Here is a 21771-nt window from a genome sequence, read left to right as displayed (position 1 = left end):
CTTTACAGCTGCGTGGTATTCCATGGTGTAAATGTCCCACAGCTTTTTTATCCACTCGTCTGCTGATGGGCACTTGGGCTGTTTCCAGATCTTGGCTATTGTAAACTATGCTGCTATGAACATCGGGGTACATATATTCTTTCTGATTAGTGTTTCAGGATTCTTAGGATACATTCCTAGGACTCGAAGAACACGGTCAAAAGGCAGCTGCATTTGTAATTTTTTGAGGAACCTCCATACTGTTTTCCATAGTGGTTGCACCAGTCCGCATTCCCACCAGCACTGTACTAGGGTTCCCCTTTCTCCACACCCTCGCCAGCACATGTCGTTTCTTGATTTGTTGAGGGTAGCCATTCTGACAGGTGTGAAGTGATACCTCATTGTGGTTTTAATTTGCATCTCTCCGATGATTAGCGACGTTGAGCATTTTCTCATGTGTCTCTTGGCCATCCGTATGTCCTCTTTGGAGAAGTGTCTATTCAAGTCCTTTGCCCATTTCTTAATTGGGTTGTTTGTCTTCCTCTTGCTGAGTGCTATGAGTTCTTTGTACACTTTGGAAATTAGCCCCTTATCAGATACATCCTTGGCAAATATGTTTTCCCAGACCTTGGGGTTCTTTTGTGTTTTCTTTTGCTGTGCAGAAGCTTTTTAGTGTGATGTAGTCCCATATGTTTATTTTTTCTTTTCTTTCTCTTGCCCTAGAAGATGTATCAGTGAAAAGTCTACTACGTGGGATGTCTGTGACTTTGCTGCCTATGTTTTCTTCCAGGATTTTTATGGTTTCGTGACTGACATTTAAGTCCTTTATCCATTTTGAGTTTATTTTTGTGTATGGTGAAAGTTGCTGGTCGAGTTTCATTCTTTTGCGTGTATCTGTCCAATTTTCCCAGCGCCACTTATTGAAGAGACAGTCTTTACTCCATTGGATACTCTTCCCTCCTTTGTCAAATATTAACTCACCATAATGGCGTGGGTCTATTTCTGGGGTCTCTGTTCTGTTCCATTGATATATATGCCTGTTGTTGTACCAATACCAGGCCGTTTTGATTAGAGTGGCTTTGTAATACAGGTTGACGTCCGGTAATATGATCCCTCCCACTCTGTCTTTTTCCTCAAGATGGCTGCAGGTATTTGGGGTCTTTTTTGGTTGCATATAAATTTTTGAAATGTTTGTTCTAGGTCTGTGAAATATGCTGTTGGTATTTCAATAGGAATTGCTTTGAATTTATAAATTGCTTAGGGTAGTATGGACATTTTAATGATATTAATTCTTCCAATCCGTGAGCATGGTATATTCTTCCACTTGTTTAAATCTTCCTCTATTTCTTTTTTCAGTGTCACATAGTTTTCCAAGTACAGGCCTTTTACATCTTTGGTTAAGTTTATTCCTAGCTATCTTATTTTTTTTAGTTGCAATGGTAAATGGTATTGCTTTTTTAAGTTTCTCTCCCTGCAAGTTCATTGTTGGTGTATAATAATGCCATGGATTTCCAGATGTTGATTTTGTACCCACCTATCTTGCCAAATTCATTTGTCAAATCTAGTAGTACTTTGATGGAGTCTTTAGGGTTTTCTATGTAGAATATCATGTCATCTGCCAATAATGACAGTTTTACTTCCTCCTTTCCAATTTGGATACCTTTTATGTTTTCTTCCTGTCTGATGGCTAGGGGGAGGACTTCCAGTACTATGTTGAATATGAGTGGTGAAAGTGGACATCCTTGTCTTGTTCCTGTTTTTAATGGAAATGATTTTAGTTTTTGCCCATTGAGTATGATGTTTCCTGTATGTCTGTCATATATGGCCTTTATTATGTTGAAGTATGATTCCTCTATTACCACTTTGCTGAGAGTTTTTATCAGAAATGGGTGCTGGACTTTGTCGAATGTTTTTTCTGCGTCTATTGATATGATCATATGATTTTTGTCCCTCATTTTGTTTATATGATGTATCACATTTATTGATTTGTGGATGTTGTACCAGCTTTGCATCCCCGGAATAAATCCCACTTGGTCATGATGTATGTTGTTTTTAATGTATTCCTGGATCCAGTTTGCTAGTATTTTCATGAGGATTTTAGCATCTCTGTTCATCAGGGATATTGGCCTGTAATTTTCTTTCTTTGTGGCATCTTTATCTGGTTTGGGGATTAGGATGATGCTGGCCTCATAGAAAGAGTTTGGGAGTTTTCCCTCCTCTTGAATTTTCTGGAATAGTCTGAATAGAATAGGTGTTAATTCTCCTTTGAATGTTTGGTAAAATTCACCTCTAAGTCCATCTGGTCCAGCACTTTTGTTTTGTTTTGATTACTGCTTCAATTTCATTAGTTGTTATCGACCTATTCAGGTTTCCTACCTCTTCTTGATTCAGCTTTGGAAGGTTGTATGCTTCTAGGAATTTGTCTAGGAAATCCCCCATGTTGTCCAATTTGTTGGCATATAGTTGCTCATAATATTTTCTTACAATCCTTTGTATTTCTGTTGGGTCAGTTGTTACATCGCCTCTTTCATTTCTAATTTTATATTTGGGTCCTCTCTCTTTGTTTCTTAGTGAGTCCGGCTAAAGGTGCATCAATCTTATTTACCTTTTCAAAGAACCAGCTCATGGTTTCATTGATTTTTTTGTATGGTTTTTTTAGTCTCTATGTCATTAATTTCTGCTCTGATTTTTATTATTTCCTTCCTTCTACTTCCTCGGGGCTTTTCTTGCTGTTCTTGTTCTAGTTCTTGTAGTTGTTGCGTTAGATGGTTCATTAGATCTTTTTCTTGTTTCTTGAGATAGGCATGTAATGCTATGAATTTTCCTCTCAGGACTGCTTTTGCCGTGGCCCATAGATATTGGGTTGTTGACTGTTCATTTTCGTTACTTTCCATGAAGTGTTTGATTTCCTCTTTGATCTCATTGGTAACCCATTCATTATTTAATAACATGCTATTTAGCCTCCATGTATATGAATATTTTTGAGGTTTTTTTTTTTTTTATAGTGGTTGATTTCTAGCTTCATGGCATTGTGATCCGAGAAGATGCTTGATATGACTTTGGTCTTCTTACATTTGTAGAGACTTGCCTTGTCCCCTAACATGTGGTCTGTTTTTGAGAATGTTCTATATGCACTTGAGAAGAATGCATATTCTGCTCCTTAGGGGTGAAATGTTCTATAAATATAAATGAAATCCATTAGGTCTAGTGCTTCATTTAAGGTGTGCATTTCCCTGTTGATTTGTTGTCTTGATGATCTGTCCAATGCTGACAGTGGGGTGTTAAAGTCCCCCACTATGATTGTGTTGCTGTCAATCTCCCCTTTAAAGTCCCCCTAGAAATTTTTTATATATTTAGGTGCTCCAATATTGGGTGCATAAATGTTTATAAGGGTTATTTCCTCCTGTTGGACTGATCCCTTTAGTAATATGAAGTAATCATCTTTGTCTCTTGTTATGGTCTTTATTTTGAAGTCTGTTTTGTCATAAATAAGAATTGCTACTCCAGCTTTCTTTTCCTTTCCATTTGCATGGAATATTTTACTCCATTCCTTCACTTTTAGCCTGTGTGAGTCTTTTGTTCTCATGTGGGACTCTTGTAGACAGCATATATTTGGGTCCTGTTTTCTTATCCATTCAGCTACCCTATGTCTTTTGATTGGACCATTTTTTCCCCATTTACATTTAAGGTTACTATTGATATCAACTTATAGAATGCCATTTTCCCCCTTTATGCTGATGTACCTTTCTCTCTTTATTCCTTCTTTTTCTTAAAGCAGTCCTTTTAGCATTTCTTGCAATGCTGGTTTGGTGGTACTGAACTCCTTTAGCCTTTTTTTGTCTGGGAAGCTTTTTATTTCACCTTCAATATTTAATGATAGCTCTACTGGATAAAGCAATCTTGGTTGCATGTTCTTGCTTTTCATTACTTGGAGAAGGTCATGCCACTGCCTTCTGGCCTGCGCAGTTTCTGTTCAGAGTTGTGCTGATGGCCTTATGGGGGTTCCCTTGTAGGTCACTGCTTGTCTCTCTCCTGCAGTCCTTAATATTTTCTCTTTGTCCTTGAGACTTGCCATTTTAATTATGATGTGTCTTGGAGTGGGTCTCTTTGGGTCCCTCTTGTTTGGAACCCTTTGTGCTTCCTGAACTTGTGTGGCTTTCTCCTTTGCCAGCCTAGGGAAGTTTCCTTTTTCTTTTTTTTTCTTTTTAAATATATCTTTATTGATTTTAGAGTGAGGAAAGGAGAGAGAGAGAGAGAGACAGAAACATCAATGATGAGAGAGTCATTGATCAAGCCCACAACCGGGCATGTGCCCTGACCGGGAATGGAACCCTGATCGCCTGGATCCTAGGTCGATGCTCAACCGCTGAGCCACGGCCCGGCCAGGCAGGGAAGTTTTCTATCATTATTTCCTACACCAAGTTCTCTATCCCTTGCTCTATTTCCTCCCCCTCTGGCACTCCTATAATGCAAATGTTGTTTCTCTTTATGTCCCAAAGCTCCCTTAGACTGTCTTCATACTTTTTAAGTGTTTTTTCCTTTTGCTGCTCTGATTGTGTGATTTTTTTTCTACCTTGTCTTCTAAGTCACTTATTCTATCCTCTGCTTCATTGAGCCTGCTTTTAATTCCTTCCAGTGCATTCTTGATATCAGATACAGCATTCTTTATCTCTGTCTCAGAGTTTTATTTATGGTATATATCTCTTTTTTCATGTTTTCACTCAGGTTCTCGATCTTTTCATGTAGTGTCTTCTTAAGTTTCTTGAACATCTTCAACATCAATACTCTGAACTCCATGTCTGATAACTTGCTTAACTCCATCTCATCAAAATCCTTTTCTGGCAGTTTTTCCTTTTCTTTAATTTGGGGGTTGTTTCTTTGCCTCCCCATTTTGGTAGGTTAGTGTTTGTATCTGTACATTAGATATATTTGCTGTTCTCCCAGTCTTGTGGCATGGGATTTTGTCTTGTGGGCCCAGTGGAGCCTAGAGGTGTGTTTTCCTTATACTGCTGAGCTCTTTGCTCTAGGTGTGTCCCTCTTGTGGGTGTCCCTTTTGTGGTTTCTTTATGTTCTCATGTTGTGGTTGGGTCTAGATTGTCATTGATCAGTCCTTGGGAGGACCCTTCTTGCAGGTTGGCTAACTGTGTCTCAGCCCCAACCTTGTCATGTAAGCTGTTGTAGGGGTGCTGGCAAGGCAGGAGACAATACACAACTAAACTTCTAGGAAACAAGGGGTAACTTACAAAATATCTTGACAGTCACAATGAAAATAACCCACATGAAAATAGAACTGGGAGAGTGAAGGGAGAACACACACATACAAAAATGCTTTAAAAAAAGAGAGAAAGAAAAGTAACAGAGAGAGAGAGAGAGATGTATATTGTTGTTAATACTGGTGAAAACTTAGAGAATAATAATAAACTAAAATGTAAAAAATAGAGAAGCTACTGGGAGACCACAGAAGCAGAGAAAAGATTCTGAAAGAAGGGCCAGCAAAAAATTAAGGGAGATACTAGGAATAGGATAATAGTTGAAAATGAGAAAATAAAAATACAGTAAAGAGAGTAAGAGAAACTAACACTCGAACAAAAAGACAGGAAGACAGAAGGGAGGAAAACAAAAGAATGAAAGAAACATAGAAAAAGAAAAAAGGAAAAATGGATTGAGAGGAGAGAGAGAGATAAAGCCCAGGCAGGGAAGGAGTTCGGTAAGAGATTTTGGGGAAACTGTAGAGGAAAGCAGTAAACTTGGTTATAATGATAAAGTCCCAGTTGTTAAGCAGGGATATCAAGAAAGTCTTGATATTAGAAGCAAGGATAAAACAAAACAAAGCAAATAACCGAAAGAAAACTAAAAACAAGCTAAGCAAGAGAAAATTATTTTATAAATAAAGAGAAAAAAATTTAGTTAAAAAAATTTAAAAAAAATTATTATAAAATTTAAAAAAGAAGAAAAAACAAATGCCCTGCCCTTTCTCTTCTTCCTAAGGAAAAAAGAGAAAAAATAAACAAAACCACAAACAAAAAACAAACAAAAAAAAAACAAAACTAAAGCAAGCCAACAAACAAAAAAAAAAAAAGAAGAAAAAAAGGTAGTCAGGTGAGTTTCTTCTGGGGAGCTCATGTTGTCTGAGGGTCACAGTTTTGTGTGCTGATTTCAGTTCTGGGAGGTACTTGTGTATCACCCAATGTGAGGAGCTAGCTGTCTAGGTTTGGCTCTGGTGTCCTTAGGTAGATGGTTGATCTGAGGCTCTCCGTGGGCCACCTCCTATAGTCAGCTATTTTGCAACCTTGTAGTTGCCTGGTCTTACTCCAGAGCCTTCTGTAGAGCCTTTAGGGTGCAGGGTGGCTAGTGTAGCTCAGGGTATCACTCCCCTTAGAGGTGTCGCTGTCAGGCACTCACTCTGCAGGAGTTAGTCTCTGCTCCACCGCCAGCTCCTCAGTCCCTACCTTGTCCTCTGATTCTAGTTCCCCAGGCTCTGTCCTGCTGCAGCTTCAGATTGATTCCAGCCTGTTGCCTTTTCTGTATGGGCCGTTTCAGCAGCCTGGGCTCAGTGGGTTCGATTAAAAAACCATTCTGGTGAGCCCTGTGCCTGCCCAGCCCACCAGCAGGGGCTTTCAGTGTTTCCTCCTGTTCCCAAACAATAGTCACTGAGAGTCTTATTCTTGTATAGTCATCCTGTGAGCTGTTCTTCCTTCCCCCTCAGGTCTGTGCCCTGCAGGTGTGTCTGGGCCTCAGTGAGCTGGACCAGACCCTTTCTTGTTGGGGGCCTTGCTTCTGGCTGCAGGAGAGGCAGGCGGGCTCTGTCCCTCCCTGCCCAGCTCTGGTTGGCTGGCTGCACCAGGCCCGCCCCTCAGACAGTCTACTGAGCAGACCCCAACCCCAGCCTCTGCTTGTCTGTCCACAGCAGTGCACTCCAGGAAGGTGGGAGCCAGGTCTCCATTCAAACTCACAAACGCACAAAGCAACACATAGGCAGAAAGTCAGCCCTGCAAGGTCTTGCGGCCTGCGCACCAAGGCACCTAGCGGGAGGGGACCCAATGTCAGCTACACGCAGCTCTCCACACCGCTCCTCTCAGCAAGGCAGGGGCAGCTTCACACGCCACCTCGGGGCCCCTCAGGGCTGGTGACAGATCCCAGCCTTTCTGCATCAGGAGTTCAGGGCGGGGAGGGCTCCTCCCCTCTACTGCACCACCCAGATTCAGTGCTTTCTGGGGCTCAACACAATGCCTTACGGGAAGGCAGCGGGTCCCCGTGTGAGGCTGCTCAGCGCAGTCCCCTGGTCCCTTACCACTTGGGTGTCACAGACTTTGGGACAGCCTTCCCTATGGTCGGCACCCGGAGCATTAGAAGCCGGTCACAGCTGCCACTATAAGCTTTGTTTCGCTAGGAAGGCCCCGATCCCTCCGGGATTCACTGCTTCCCTGGGTCCCTCTGCCCTGTGTGCAGGGCGCTCCCTCCCCTCTCGTTGCTCGGGGTGTGAGATCCCCGCTGTTGGAGGCCGGTCCACACCCCCGAGGTGAGGGAGCTTTGCAGCCTCCAAGCCTCTGGGCTTGGAGCCCAGCACAGGCTTCAGGTGGGACTCCTCCTTTCTATGCCCCCCCTCTCTTACCGGACTCCGTGATGTTTCTTCAGTGCTCCCCACTCGCACTCTGTCCACTCAGGTATGTTTCTCTGGTTTTTCCAAGCTGGCTATGTAGGATTTTAGGAGTAAATCAAGTCTGTGGCTGGGATCAGGGGTGCTCTGCTTTTTTCACAGTGCCACCATCTTCCCCTCAATACTCGAGAGATTCTTAGTCAAACCCTAAGGTTTGAGGCAGGGAAGATATAGCAGGGTCCTAGTTTTGTTAAGCAACTGTCTTGTTGTAGATGAGGGAGGCATGTGCTGTTATTCAGCTAATTCTGTCTTCAAACCACCTGGTTTGAACAAAGTGTGAAAAGACACACGTGACAAAAAGAGGATGGAATCTTGTATGTGTAATGCCCTTAGATGCTTTCACGTGAAGAAAGTTGTGACAAAGAATGTCAGGTGGGATGAGGAGTGTTTCCTTGAGTGTCTTCGGTGTCACTTCCTCCTGGATAGGAAATGGGAGCAGCCTCTTGGTTTCAGTGGTATGCTACCCCACCCCAAGCCCCCATGTGTGTGAGAAAGGACAGATAATGGCTTGCAATAATCATATTGAGTTCTCTGAAGGTATGTATTAACCTTGTCCCAAAAACCTTTTCTTTTGGCTTTGCTACATTCCTCTTCCCAGCATGCTTGTTCTGTCCAGATGCCCTGCCTTCCTCTGCTTATCTTGCAGCTGGCAGCAACAGCAGAGCCATTTAGGAGAACCATTGCTTTGGTTCATGAAGGACTTGCTCTTTCTTTCAACGATTTTCCTGCCTTTCTTCATTATGTCACCTGTTGCCCCACGTGAATATTGGTGTTTTCCCTTTTATAGATAACACTTAGGGGATATTTGGATTCTCTGTTACATCCGCCTTCCATTTACTTCACAATAATGAACTCAGCAAATATTTCCATAGACATTTTTAGGCCAGCACTGACTTGGTTGGATCTTGCTGCCAAAAGAAAGTACTATGTGTGCTTTAAAGAAATAGTGTTGATGTCTTATCTCTCTTAACTCCTTTCTTGGTTCCATCATGCCCCAACTATAAAAAGATAAAGTCTGTACACTACAGGAGGTAGGGCATTTGGGTTTTGACCAGTTCTGCTACTAGAGTCTGCTTTCTCCTTCATTAGTTGATTCTCTTCAGCTGCCTTTCCTTTGGATTTTGTGCTTCTGAGGATTTTGTACTTCCAATGTGTGGGGCCCGGTCTCCCCTGCTCTCCAACTTCTGCTTTCTCAAAGTGATCTTTGGGCCTTCATTTATATTTTACTGTCCCCGCTCTCCCAGGTGAAGATAGTGCTGGAAACAAACAGAACCCCTTCAACGCCCCAGAGGACAAAGACCTGCGTATGGAGAAGTACTTCATGGACAGGCAACTCATAAACAAGTCACCAGTGGAGCAGGTGGACTTGGGCATGCCACACAGCCCCACCCTGCAGCTGGGCAGAAAGTGCAGTGTCTCAGGTGACAGCACCCACACGAAGACCACTGTGGAAGATCTGCAAGAGGGTCTTCTGCTAAAACACAAGTGGAGATGGGCTTCCAATGGTGAGTTCCGTTGGGTTCAGCTACATGTGTAGGCAGCCAAAGTTGGACAGACAGGAGTGGTGCACCCACAGTTGCCAGAGGGCACCCTGAAAAGTGGCAAATTGGAGCACTGGAGATTCCCATTCTCACCCTAGGGCCCTAGGTAAGCGAGTCACACCTCCTCCTCTTTCCCAAAGCCACAGACAGGAGCTCAAGCCCAAAGATGGTCAAACACAAACAGGTCCTCCCCCCCCCCCAAGGCTTGGTGACAAGCTTCCGTAGACTGTGGCCATATCCCTCTCCTCAACTCCTCTGCCCTTGTTAGTGATGTATAAGATACTTTGTTTCCTCACTCCTAGGGTGTGTTTTTTTTCTTTCCATAAATTTGTAGGTATTTCTCCATTAGGTGACTGGCCTGAGAGGGAAATGACACACATTTCCTCTGACCACTTAGAAGATCCACATTATAATGAGCTGACCAACCTGAAGCTGTGCATTGAGTCAACAGGCCTCTGTCCTAACACACAACGCCACATGCTGCACCTTAGAGAAAGCCGGGACCAGCAGGTGTCAGCAGAAGAGAGCAAACCTGGCCAGCAGGGAAGGAAGGAAGTGACCTAGGCAGTTCAGCCTGAGGTAACTGCACAGAGCAGTAACGTCGCCAAAGAGAAACGAGACAAAAAGGGCCGTGGCCAAAGGTAACAGAAGCTGGTCGGAAGAGTCCCTCAAGTCCAGTGACAATGAACAAGGGCTACAAAATGCCACCCTATGACTGCCCACCCTACTCTTGGAAGGGTGAGAAAGGGCGCTTGAGGGGACATAGCAGGCAAGGAGCTTTTCTCTTGATGTCCTTCTAGCCTCCATACTTCCTTCTGGTCTGTACAATGAGGAGTGCAGGTGAGAAGAGGGTGCTGAACTTCCTGAGCTGCTCCTCACCCAATCTGTGGCTGGCAGTAACGGCAGTGTGGGTGACTGTGAAGTCTGGCCAGTGTTCTCACTTCAGTTCAGGCTGTGTCTGGTCACTAGATCCTGAGCACCCACCTGGACTTCCTGGGAAAGGTCCTGAGCACCCAGGTGCAGTGGGTGAGGACAGGAGAGCAGGAAGGGCTGCCTTCTTGTCCCCGTCCCTTGAAAAAACTTTGTGGGTTAACTTTGTGTTTGCCATTTGAATGTGGGATAATTTAAATATTATTCTTTGAAGCCTAATTGTTATATACTAGAAAACTAAAGCTGCTCCAGTGATCAGTGGTAACAGTGGGCTTTTGTTTCTGCATCAGCTACAGCTGCGTAATGCCTGCTTTTTCTCCCCTTTTCTCACACCCCAAATCCTTTAAGGCTTCCCTATATTCTCCAGATCACTGCCCGTAAAGAACCCTTCATCCACCCCGGCAAGCAGCAAAGAGCAGGCTCAGACAAGCTGCACACCAGCCTTGAGCTTCCATACCAAACATCAGAAAATTAAACAAAGCCAGAAGACAGATGTGCTCTGCACAAACGAAGAACAGAATTGCCAAGTTGCCTCCATGCTGCAGAAATAAACTGACAAGAACGAGAAACCATGTGTGAAGAGACTGTGTAAAACCAAGCATTTGACCCCTCAGGAACCCAGACTGGGCTTGCTGCTGAGAGGGGAGGATGCTGATGGCAAGATACCTTTTAGACACTCCACTTCTGAGTCAGGCATGTGCAAGTACTTCATGCATCCCTGCTTGCCGACCTGTTGCCTACTTCTCAAGAGGAAACCTTCCCTTTTCCTGAACTGCTGTCACAAAGCCACTCTAGTGCCCTACGGTGGATCATGTGTCCTGGTGGTGGTGAAGCTTCAAAGCAGTAAGAATGAATGTCCTTCCCCTAACCCACCCCTGACATCCACCCACCTCTTCCCAAACTAAAGAGAAGGTAATAGTGCCTTCCTTCTGTCAGGTTCGTAACTCCGGGGAGGAGGGAAGTGGCAGAAGTATCAGAAGAGGGCCTTAAATGTGTGCACTGCCTGGTTTTGTGATAACTGACTGTCTGGAGATCCCAAAAGCAGCCCAATTCCAGTACCTACTGTAACCTGTCACTAGGGAAGCAGTACCCGAAGCCCTGTGGCCTTTTGCAACAACTGCTACCACCTTCCCAGTCCTCAAAGATGCCAAGCTCAAACTGCCCTACAGAGACCACCCAGTCATGCCCATGCCACATATCCCTGCAGGCACAGAAACTTATTGTCGATAAGAGTGCCGGTGAGACCCTTCTGCAGCGGGCTGCCCAACTTAGCTCTGAGCTGCTGCTCCTTGAGTTTGGGGGCAGGGCACAGTCATGGGCGTAGGGGGCATGTATGTGACTCAGCCCAGACCCTTCACATCAGGGCACCAGACTGCGTTGTATGTCACATAGCATGTTTGTGTTAGCCCCACTCAGCTGGCTGCCATCTCATTGGTAGCCTGAACAATTGTGGGGTGAAAACAAAGTTTCTTTAGTTTGCGTTCAGGCAGATTACCTGCTTGGCATGCTCCCGACTCGTTCACTTATCTCTGATGTAACATTGGACGTAACCCAGGGCTTGGATACTGGAGGAATTTTGATAAGCTCTTTTGGATTCTGATTAGCAAAGGGGAGAGATGTTAACTATTTTGGGTTGCTTGTGAAGAGTTACACGTTAGGGAAGCAGGCAGGAAGTGTCTGTGCGCAGTAGGTGCTGAGATAGTGGGGTTGTGGGGTAGGAGCAGACCTCTCTTTCTGAGAAGGCAGGAAAGCCCGAGAGCTGATGAAAAGAAGGGGATGAGACTTTGCCCTTAAGTCATTGCTCATCCCAGCTCCCCATCCCATTTTCTTACCCAGCATGGCTTGTATCAGTGATAACATATTGCCTGAGTACTTGTCTAAGCTCACATAGGTCCATAGTAACTCATCTCACCTATTCAACATCTTTGTGCGGTGGCAGGAAGAAACTGAGCCCAAAAGGGATTAAATGATACTTGTACAGGATCCTTACCAGCAGGCTGGCCCTAAAGCTCAACCCCTCACCTCCTTACCCACCCTACTTGATCTCCAAGATTGGCTCACCATGGAAGTGCCCATTTAACAATTCAAAAATTTTGGGGATACATTACTCCCTCTGCCCAGTGAGTGTGCTACAACCACACTCGTCACTTGAAATTGTGATATAATAACCCACACGGCAAAATCTTGTTTGTTTTAATTACAGTGGACATTCCACATTATGTCAATGACATTCAGGTGTACAGCATAGTGGTTTGACACTTACATAACTTACAGAGTGATCCCTGGATAAGTTTAGTACTCACCTGGCCCCATATACAATTATTACAATATTACTGCCTTATTCCCATGACTATTCTGTAGCTGCCACTTTGTACTTCCAAATCCCTTCACCCCTTTCACCCATTTCCTGAAGCCCCCTGCCCTCTGTCAACCATCAGCCTGTTCTGTGTATCCATCAGTCTGTTTCTATTTTGTTTGTCCATTTATTTTGTGTTTTAAGCTATTGTAATCAAAACAACATGGTATTGGCGTGAAAACAGGCATATAGATCAATGGAACAAAATAGAGATCCCAGAAATAAGTCCACATCTATGTGGTCAATCAATATTTGACAAAGGAGGCAGGAGCATATAATGGGCTAAAGACAGTCTATTCAATAAATGGTGTTGGGAAAATTGGACAGCTACATGCTAAAAAATGAAACTGGACCACTAACTTATACCATATAAACTGAAAACAGATTAAAGATGTAAATGTAAGACCTGAAACCATAAAAATCCTAGAAGAAAACGTATACAGTAAGCTATCTGACATTTCTCTTAGCAATATTTTTTCACCCTGGCCAGAAGAGTGCTTCTGTTCATGGTCCTATGACCCTTTCCTGGTGTTACTGCCTAGTTGTTGGTTTCCCTTCAACCCTTATCTGACCCATGAAGCATGAATGTGTGGACAGGAAATTGAAAGTCCACTAGTGCCACGTGAGACAGTCCTTTGAAGTGCTAGCACTTTCTTTCCTTCTTTCCTTCTTTCTTTTTCTTTTTCTTTCCTTTCTTCTTTTTTTTATTGTTCAACATATTATAGATGTCACTTTTTCTCAGCATTGAACCATTCCACCCCGCCCAATCCCCCTCCCCAGTCCCTCACCACACCATTGTCTCTGTCCTTGGATTAGGCATAAATACATATAAGTTCTTTGCATAACCTCTCCCCCTCCCCCCACCGGCCCTCCTTCTTCCCTCTGAGATTCAACAGTCTGATCTGTGCTTCCCTGTCATTGAATCTGTTCTGTCCATCAGTTTCTTTTCTTTTTTTTAAATTTTATTATTGTTTAAAATATTACAGATGTCCGTTTTTCTCCCCAATGACCCGTTCCACCCCGTTCCTTCCCCCTCCCCAGTCCCTCTCCCCACCATTGTCCATGTCCTTGGGTTGTGTATATATGCACATAAATTCTTTGGTTACTCTCTCCATCAGTTTCTTAAGTTCTTTAGATTCCACATATAAGTGAGATCACATGATGTTTGTCTTACGCTGCCAGGCTTATGTTGCTTAGCATAGTATTCTCCAGATCCATCCATACTGTCCCAAAGGGTACCAGATCCTTCTTCTTTACAGCTGCATAGTATTCGATGGTATAAATGTCCCACAGATTTTTTTTATTCACTCATCTATTTTATCCACTTGGGCTGTTTCCAGATCTATTGTAAATTGTGCTGCTATGAACATAGCGGTGCATATATTCTTTCTCATTAGTGTTTTAGGATTCTTAGGATATATTCCTAGAAGTGAAATCTCTGGGTCAAAAGGCAGCTCCATTTTTAAGTTTTTGAGGGAACTCTGTACTGTTTTCCATAGTGGCTGCACCAGTCTGCATTCCCACAAGCAGTGCACCAGGTTCCCCTTTCTCCACACCCTCGCCAGCACATGTCATTTGTTGATTTGTTGATGGAGCCAATCTGACAGATGTGAAGTGACACCTCATTGTGGTTTTAATCTGCATCTCTCTGATGATTAGGTACTTTGAGCATTTTTTCATATGTCTCTTGGCCATCTGTTATGTCCTCTTTAGAGAAGTACCTACTCAGGTCCTTTGCCTGTTTGTTACTTGGATTGTTTGTCTTCCTCTTGCCGAGTAGTATGAGTTCTTTGTACACTTTGGAAATTAGCCCCTTATCAGAGACATCCTTGGAAAATTCATTCTCCCAAACAGTGGGGTTCCTTTGTATTTTGAAGCTGATTTCTTTTGCTGTGCAGAAGCTTTTCAGTTTGATGTAGTCCCATTAGTTTACTTTTTCTTTTGTTTCTCTTGCCCTAGGAGGTGGATCAGTGAAAAGTCCACTGCATGAGTTATCTGTGACTTTGCTGCCTATGTTTTCTTCCAGGATTTTTTGGTTTCTCGACTTACATTGAAGTCTTTTATCCATTTTGAGTTTTTTTTGTGTATATGGTGAAAGTTGGTGTTCCAGGTTCATTTTCTTTTCACGCAGGTATCCAATTTTCTGAGCACCGTTTATTGAAGAGAGTGTCTTGACTCCATTGTATGCTCTTGTCTCCTTTGGCAAATATTAACTGACCGTAATGGCTTGGATCTATTTCTGGAGTCTCTGGTCTGTTCCACTGATCTGTAGGTCTGGTGGTGTACCAATACCAGGCTGTTTTGATTACAGTGGCTTTGTAGTACAGTGTGATACCTGGTAAAGTGATCCCTCCCACTCTGTTTTTCTTTCTCAAGATGATTGCGGTTATTTGGAGTCTTTTTTGGTTCCATATACATTTTTGGAATATTGGTTCTAGCTCTGAGAAATATGCTGTTGGTATTTTAATAGACATTGCATTGAATCTATAAATTGCTTTGGGTAGTATGGACATTTTAATGATATTAATTCTTCTAATCCATGAACATAGTATATTCTTCCACTTGTTTATATCTTCCTCTTTTTCTTTTTTCAGTGTCCCATAGTTTTCCAAGTACAGGTCTTTTACATCCTTGGTTAAGTTTATTTCTAGGTATCTTACTTTTTCAGTTGTAATGGTAAATGGTGTTGCTTTTTTAGTTTTTCTTTCTGGGAGTTCATTGTTGGTGTATAAAAATGCCATTGATTTCCTGATGTTAATTTTGTATCCAACTTCCTTGCTGAATTCATTTATCAAATCCAGTAGTACTTTGTTGGAGTCTTTAGCGTTTTCTATGTACAGTATCATGTCATCTACAAATAACGACAGTTTTACTTCCTCCTTTCCAATTTGGATGCCTTTTATGTTTTCTTCCTGTCTGATGGCTGTGGCTACAACTTCCCGTACTATGTTGGATAAGGGTGGTGGAAGTGGACATCCCTGTCCTGTTCCTTTTTTTAAGGGAAATGGTTTTAGTTTTTGACCATTGAGAATGATGTTGGCTGTAGGTTTGTCATATATGGCCTTTATTTGGTTGAGGTATGTTCCCTCTATTCTCACTTTGCTAAGAGTTTTTATCAAAAATGGGTGCTGGGTTTTTTCGAACGCTTTTTCTGCATCTATTGATATGATTGTATGATTTCTGTCTTTCGTTTTGTTTATGTGGTGTATCACATTTATTGATTTGTGGATATTATAGCAACCTTGCATTCCTGGAATAAATCCCACTTGGTCGTGGTGTACGATCTTTTAAATGTATTACTGGATCTGGTTTGCTAGTATTTTGTTGCGGATTTTCACATCTATGTTCATCAGGGATATTGGCCTCTAGTTTCCTTTCTTTGTAGCGTCTTTATCTGGTTTTGGGAGTAGCATGATGCTGGCCTCATAGAAAGAGTTTGGGAGTTTTCCCTCCTCTTGAATTTTCTGCAATAGTTTGAGGAGAATAGGTATTAATTTTCCTCTGAATGTTTGGTAAAACTCACCTGTAACTCCATCTGGTGCAGGACTTTTGTTTGGTGGGAGTTTTTTGATTACTGCTTCAATTTCATTAGTTGTTATTGACCTATTCAGGTTTTCTGATTCATCCTGTTCCATATTTGGAAGATTGTTTGCTTCTAGGAATTTGTTCCATTTCTCCCAGCTTGTCCAGTTTGTTGGCACATAGTTGATCAGAGTATTTTCTTAACAATCCCTTGTATTTCTGTTGGGCTGGTTGTTACATCACCTCTTTCATTTCTGATTTAATTTATTTGGGTCCACTCTCTTTGTTTCTTGGTGAGTCTGGCTAAAGTTGCATCAACCTTACTTACCTTTTCAAAGAACCAGAAGATCTTGGTTTCATCGATTGTTTGTTTGGTTGTCTGGTTGGTTGGTTGGTTGGTTTTTAGTCTCTATGTCATTCATTTCTGCTCTTTATTATTTCTTTCTTCTACTTTCTTGGGGCTTTAGTAGCTTTTCTCTTTCTCATCCTGTTAGTTGTTGTGTTAGGTGGTTTATTAGAGCTTTTCCTTGTTTTTTGAGATAGGCCTGTACTGCTATGAACTTTCCTCTCAGGACTGTTTTTGCTGTGTGCCATAGATTTTGGGGTGTTGTCTGTTCATTTTCGTTTTTTTCCAAGAAGTGTTTGATTTCTTCCTTGGTCTCATTGGTAACTCATTCCTTGTTTAATAACATGCTCTTTAGCCTCCATATGTTTGACTATTTTTGAGGGGTTTTTTTTATAGTGGTTGATTACTAGTTTCATGGCATTGCAATCCGAGAAGAGGCTTGATATGATTTCAAACTTCTTGAATTTGTAGAGACTTGCCTTGTGCCCTAACATGTGGTCTATTTTTGAGAATGTACCATGTGCACTGGAGAAGAATGTGTGTTCTGCTGCTTTGGGATGAAATGTTCTGTAAATGTCAAGTAAATCCGTTAGACCTACTGTGTCACTTAAGGTCTGTGTTTCCCTTTGGATTATTTGTCTTGGTGATCCATCAAGTGATGACTGTAGGGTGTTTAAGTCCCCCACTATGATTGTGTTGCTGTTGAATGTCCCCTGAAAGTCTTGCCCCAAATTATTATATATTTAGGTGCTCCTATATTGGGTGCATATATATTTCTAAAGGTTATTTCCTCCTGTTGGATTGATCCTTTTAGTGTTATGTAGTGACCATCTTTGTCTCTTGTTATGGTCTGTATTTTGAAGTCTATTTTGTCAGATATAAGTATTGCTGCTCCAGCTTTCTTTTCCTTTCCATTTTCATGGAATCTTTTTTTCTATCCCTTCACCTTTAGCCTTTGTGAATTTTTTGTTCTCAGGCGAGTCTCTTGTAGACAGCATATATTTGGGTCCTTTTTTCTTGTCATTCAGCTATCGTATGTCTTTTGATTGGACCATTTATTCCGTTTACATTTAAGGTTACTATTGATATCAACTTGTTGAATGCCATTTTTCCCCTTTATGCTGATGTACCTTTCTCTCACTAATCCTTCTTTTTCTTAGAGCAAGCCTTGTAGCATTTCTTGCAATGCTGGTTTGGTGGTACTGAACTCCTTTAGCCTTTTTTTTTGTCTGGGAAACTCTTTATTTCACCGTCAATTTTAAATGATAACCTTGCTGGGTAAAGCAATCTTGGTTGCATGTTCTTGCTTTTCATTACTTTGAGATCTTCATGCCACCCCCTCCTGGCTTGAAGAGTTTCTGTTGAGAGATGTGCTGTCAGTTTTATGGCTGCCAGCCTTGTAGGTCACTGCTTGTCTCTCTCTTGCAGCCCTTAATATTTTCTCTTTGTCCTTGAGATTTTCCATTTTAATTATGATGTGTCTTGGAGTGGGTCTCTTTGGGTACCCCTTGTTTGGAACCCTCTCTACTTACTTACCTTGTGTGCCATTCTCCCTCGCCAGCATAGGGAATTTTTTTGTGATTATTTCATCCACCAAGTTCTCCATCCCTTGCTCTCTTTCCTCCCCCTTGGTACCCCTATCATGTGAATGTTGTTTCACTTCATGTTGTCCCAAAGCTCCCTTAGAGTGTCCTCATGCTTTTTGAGTGTGCTTTTTTCTTTTTGCTACTCTGTTTTTTTCTACCTTGTCTTCTAAGCCACTTATTCTCTCCTCTGCTTCGTTGAGCCTGCTTTTAAGTCCTTCCAGCATATTCTTGATATCAGATACAGTATTCTTCATTTCTGCCTGGTTCTTATGCGTCACATCTAGTTTTTGTTTCATGCTGGTGAAGCTTTCACTAAATTTCTGGGCCTTCCCATTAAATGCCTTGTGGTTCTCATTAATTTCCTTGAGCATCTCTATAACCGTTACTCTGAACTCTGTTTCTGATAACTTGCTTAACTCCATCTCATCAATGTCTTTTTCTGGCAATTTTTCTTTTTCTTTAGTTTGTGGGTTGTTTCCTTGTCTCCCCATTTTAGTGGTTCTTAGTGTTTGTATCTGTATATTAGATATCTTTGCTGACTTCCAGTCTTGTGGGGTGGGATTTTGCAGCATGAGGCCACTACAAAATAGAATTGTGTGTTTTCCTTATACTTCTGAGCTATTTGTTCTAGGTGTGTTCTTTTTGTGGGCATCCCTTTTGTGGGTTCTTTGTGCTCAGCTGCTGTGATTGGGTGTAGATTGTTGTTGACCAATTGTTGGGAGGACTCTCCTCTCAGGTTGGCTAACTGTGTGCCTCAGCCCCAACCATGTTGTGTAAGCTGTTGTACAGGTGCTGGCAAGGCAGGACAATACACAACTAAATTGCTGGGAAACAAGGGGTATCTTACAAAATATCTTGACTAGTCCAATGAAAATAGCCCACGTGAAAATAGAACTAGGAGAGTGAAGTGAGAACACAAATGCTAAAACAAACAAACAAAAAGAAAAGAAAAAGATAAAAGAGAGGGGGAAAATTGAGAGAGAGAAAAGGATATTATTGCCAATAGTAACAAAAAATAAAAAATACTAGACTAAAATGAAAAGTAAAAGTAGGGAAGCTACTGGGAGATAAAAGGGACAGAGAAAGGATTCTGAAAGAAGGGTGAGCAAAAAATTAAGGGATGGAGTAGGAATAGGGTAATAGTTGAAAACAAAAAAATAAAAAATACAGTAGACAAACTGAAACTAACAATCAAACAGACAGGAAGATAGCAGGGAGAACAATAAAAGAAAAAGGGAAAAAGTTATGCCAATTGAACTAAGAGAGAGAGAGAGAGAGAGAGAGAGAGAGAGAGAGAGAGAGAGAGAGAGAGCAAGGGCAGGGAGGGACTCCAATAAGAGATATGGGGGAAACATGGAGAAAAGCAGTAAACTTATTGGTTATAATGACAATGTCTCAGCAGTTCAGCAGAGAATATCAAGAAAACCTTGTTAATAGAACAAAAGACAAAACAAAACAAAGAAACAAATAAAAAACACAAAGCAAAACAAATTTTAAAAATTAATTAAAAAGTTTAAAAGTTAAAAAACTTAAAGGGAAACATTTTTTTCCTTTTCTCTCTTTTTCCTAAGAACAAAGTAGTCAGTCAGGTGAGTTTCATCTGGGCAGCTTGTGTTGTCTGTGGGTCAGTTTTGTATGCTGATTTCAGTTCTCCTGGGAGGTGCTTGTGTGTCAGCCAATGTGAGGAGCTATCTAGGTTTGGCTCTGTTGTCCTTAGGTAGTTGGCTGATCTGAGGCTCTCTGTGGACCACCTCCACCTGTCAGCTCTTTTGCCTCCCCTTTGTGGTTGCCTGGTCTTACTCCAGAGTCTTCCAAAGAGTCTTTAGGGTGCAGTGTAGCTTGGGATATCGCTCCCTTTACTTAGAGGTTTCACTGTCAGGCACTCCCTGTGAGGGAGTTAGTCTCTGCTCCACAGCCAGCATCTCAGCCTCTAGCCTATCCTTCAATTCTAGTTCCCCAAGCACTGGCCTGCTGCAGCTTCAGATTGACTTCAGTCTGTCGCCGTTTCTGTATGGGCAGTTTCAGCAGCCTGGGCTCAGTGGGTCTGATTAAAAACTGTTCAGTTTAGCACTTTTTCTGCACAGCCCCCAGCAGGGGTTTTAAACTTTTCCTCCAGTTCCCAAACTATAGTCCCTGAGAGTATTATTCTTGTAATGTCCTCCTGTGAGCTCTTTTCCCTTCCCCCTCAGGACTGTGCCCTGCAGGAGATATCTGGAGCTTCAGTGAGCTGAACCGGGTTCTTTCTGTTGAGGGTGATGCTCTTAGCCTGCGGGAGAGGTAGACGTGCTCCACCCCTCCTCTCCCAGATCTGGTTGGCTGATTGCACAGGGCGTGCTAATTTCAAACTCTCCACAATGGAGATATAAATCCCAGTTTATGCTGTTCTGTCTTCCCAATGAATGCCAGGAAGTTGGACCCTTGTTTAGCAATCAAAAACTCAAAAACGCACAAAGCAACACACAAGCAGAGAATACGCCCTGCAAAGTCCCACCACCCCTGTGCCTAGGCACCAAGAAGGAGAAGTCACAAAGTCAGCCCCATGCAGCCCCATAAAGCTCGGTCCAGTTCTTTTGTGCTATCTAGGCACCCCTCAGGGCAGGTCAAAAACCCAAGATTTGCCCCTTCGGGAGCTCAGGGCTCAGGGGGCTGGAGAACTGACCCGTCCCTCCAGCAGCTCCAGTGTCTCTGGCGGTGGGAGGGGTCTCTTCCACTTCCCGGTGCCACGCAGATCAAATGCTTTCTGGGGTTCTATAGAATGCATTACAGGAAGGCAGAGGGCCCCTGTATGTGGCTGCTCAGTGCAGCCCTCTGGACCCTTTTTCACTGTGGGGCTGCCCTTCCTATGGTCAGCACCCTGTGTGTAAGATGCCTGTAGCAGCCCCCACTGGAAGCTTTGTTTTACTAGGAAGGCACAGTCCCCTCCTCACAGGCACGCTGCTCCCCTGGGTCCCTCTGCCCTTCTTGCGGGGCTCACCTTCCCTTCTCTGCTAGGGGATTGAGATCCCAGCTTTTGGATGCTAGTCCACACTCCCAAGGGGAGGCAGCTTTGCAGCCTCTAGCCCTAGGGCCTCACAGCCCAGCATAGCCTAGAGGGGGGACTCCCTACCTTCTATGCACCCCCCCTTTACCAGACTCTATGATGTTTCTTCAGTGCTCCCTACTGGAAATATGTCCACTCAGGTATATTTCTCTGTTTTTTCTAAGCGGTTTACACCGTATTTTCGGAGTAAATTGAGTCTGTGGCTGGGAGCAAGGGTGCTCTGCTTCTTCTCACAGTGCTGCCGTCTTCCCCCCTCAGCCCTTTCTAGTTTGAGGGCATTTTTGGTTTTGGATGAATATACTGTTGTTTGTATCATCGTGTCTCTTTTTTAGATCTCTGTATTATCTGTTGAGAATTCCCTGGAGAAGAATTCAGTTATTTGCAGATGAAATCCAAGTGGCATTTAGTTGGTTTCTTGTGAGCTGAGAGTACACTACCTAGGAGGACAGGATAGATGTTGCAGTGGGCAGTGAGCTAGAGCCCTTATGCTAAAAATTTGTTTATTATTAGGCACAGTTGAGAAAGTAGACTTCTGATTTTAGCAAACACTGAAAATGAGAGCAGGGTGGGAGGGCAGGAGGGTAGCTTGCTCTACTGGCATGGAGGACAGGGTTCCTTGCCATGCCTGTGACCTTGGCATTATTTCCCGCAGTCCCCATATGGGACCAGAGACTTTAAGAGACTGTTTGGTTCTCTAATGAAGTCTTGTTTGGTGGGTTTGATGACCCATATGATTTGAGATTGCTTATGTAAGGATAACTGGTTTTGTTTATTCAGATTACTGCCACTTGCACAATTGGATTTTCACTTTTAA

The 21771-nt window shown here is 42.8% G+C and overlaps 1 protein-coding gene across 3 annotated transcripts in view; it reads left to right on the top strand.

Moving 5' to 3' along the window:
• LOC308551987 (BCL-6 corepressor-like) overlaps positions 1-21510 on the top strand; it is a 42895-nt gene extending 21385 nt beyond the window's left edge. For 2 of the 3 annotated variants that reach the window (XR_013998086.1, XM_081126928.1), the window contains 2 exons: positions 8881-9141; positions 9512-21510. Coding sequence is in view for 1 of the 3 variants with exons in the window: in XM_081126928.1 (XP_080983054.1) it covers positions 8881-9141; positions 9512-9741 (491 nt within the window). In the remaining 2 variants the exon portion in view is untranslated. The remainder of the gene's footprint in view (positions 1-8880; positions 9142-9511) is intronic. The other variant, XR_013998085.1, reaches the window with a different exon arrangement.
• The last annotated feature ends 261 nt before the right edge of the window (positions 21511-21771 follow it).

Source organism: Miniopterus schreibersii (genome assembly GCF_964146895.1).
Source record: "Miniopterus schreibersii genome assembly, chromosome: Y".
Classification (NCBI taxonomy): Eukaryota; Metazoa; Chordata; class Mammalia; order Chiroptera; family Miniopteridae; genus Miniopterus; species Miniopterus schreibersii.
Note: the sequence above shows the minus strand (reverse complement) of the source record. Positions and strands in the feature narration are given on the sequence as shown.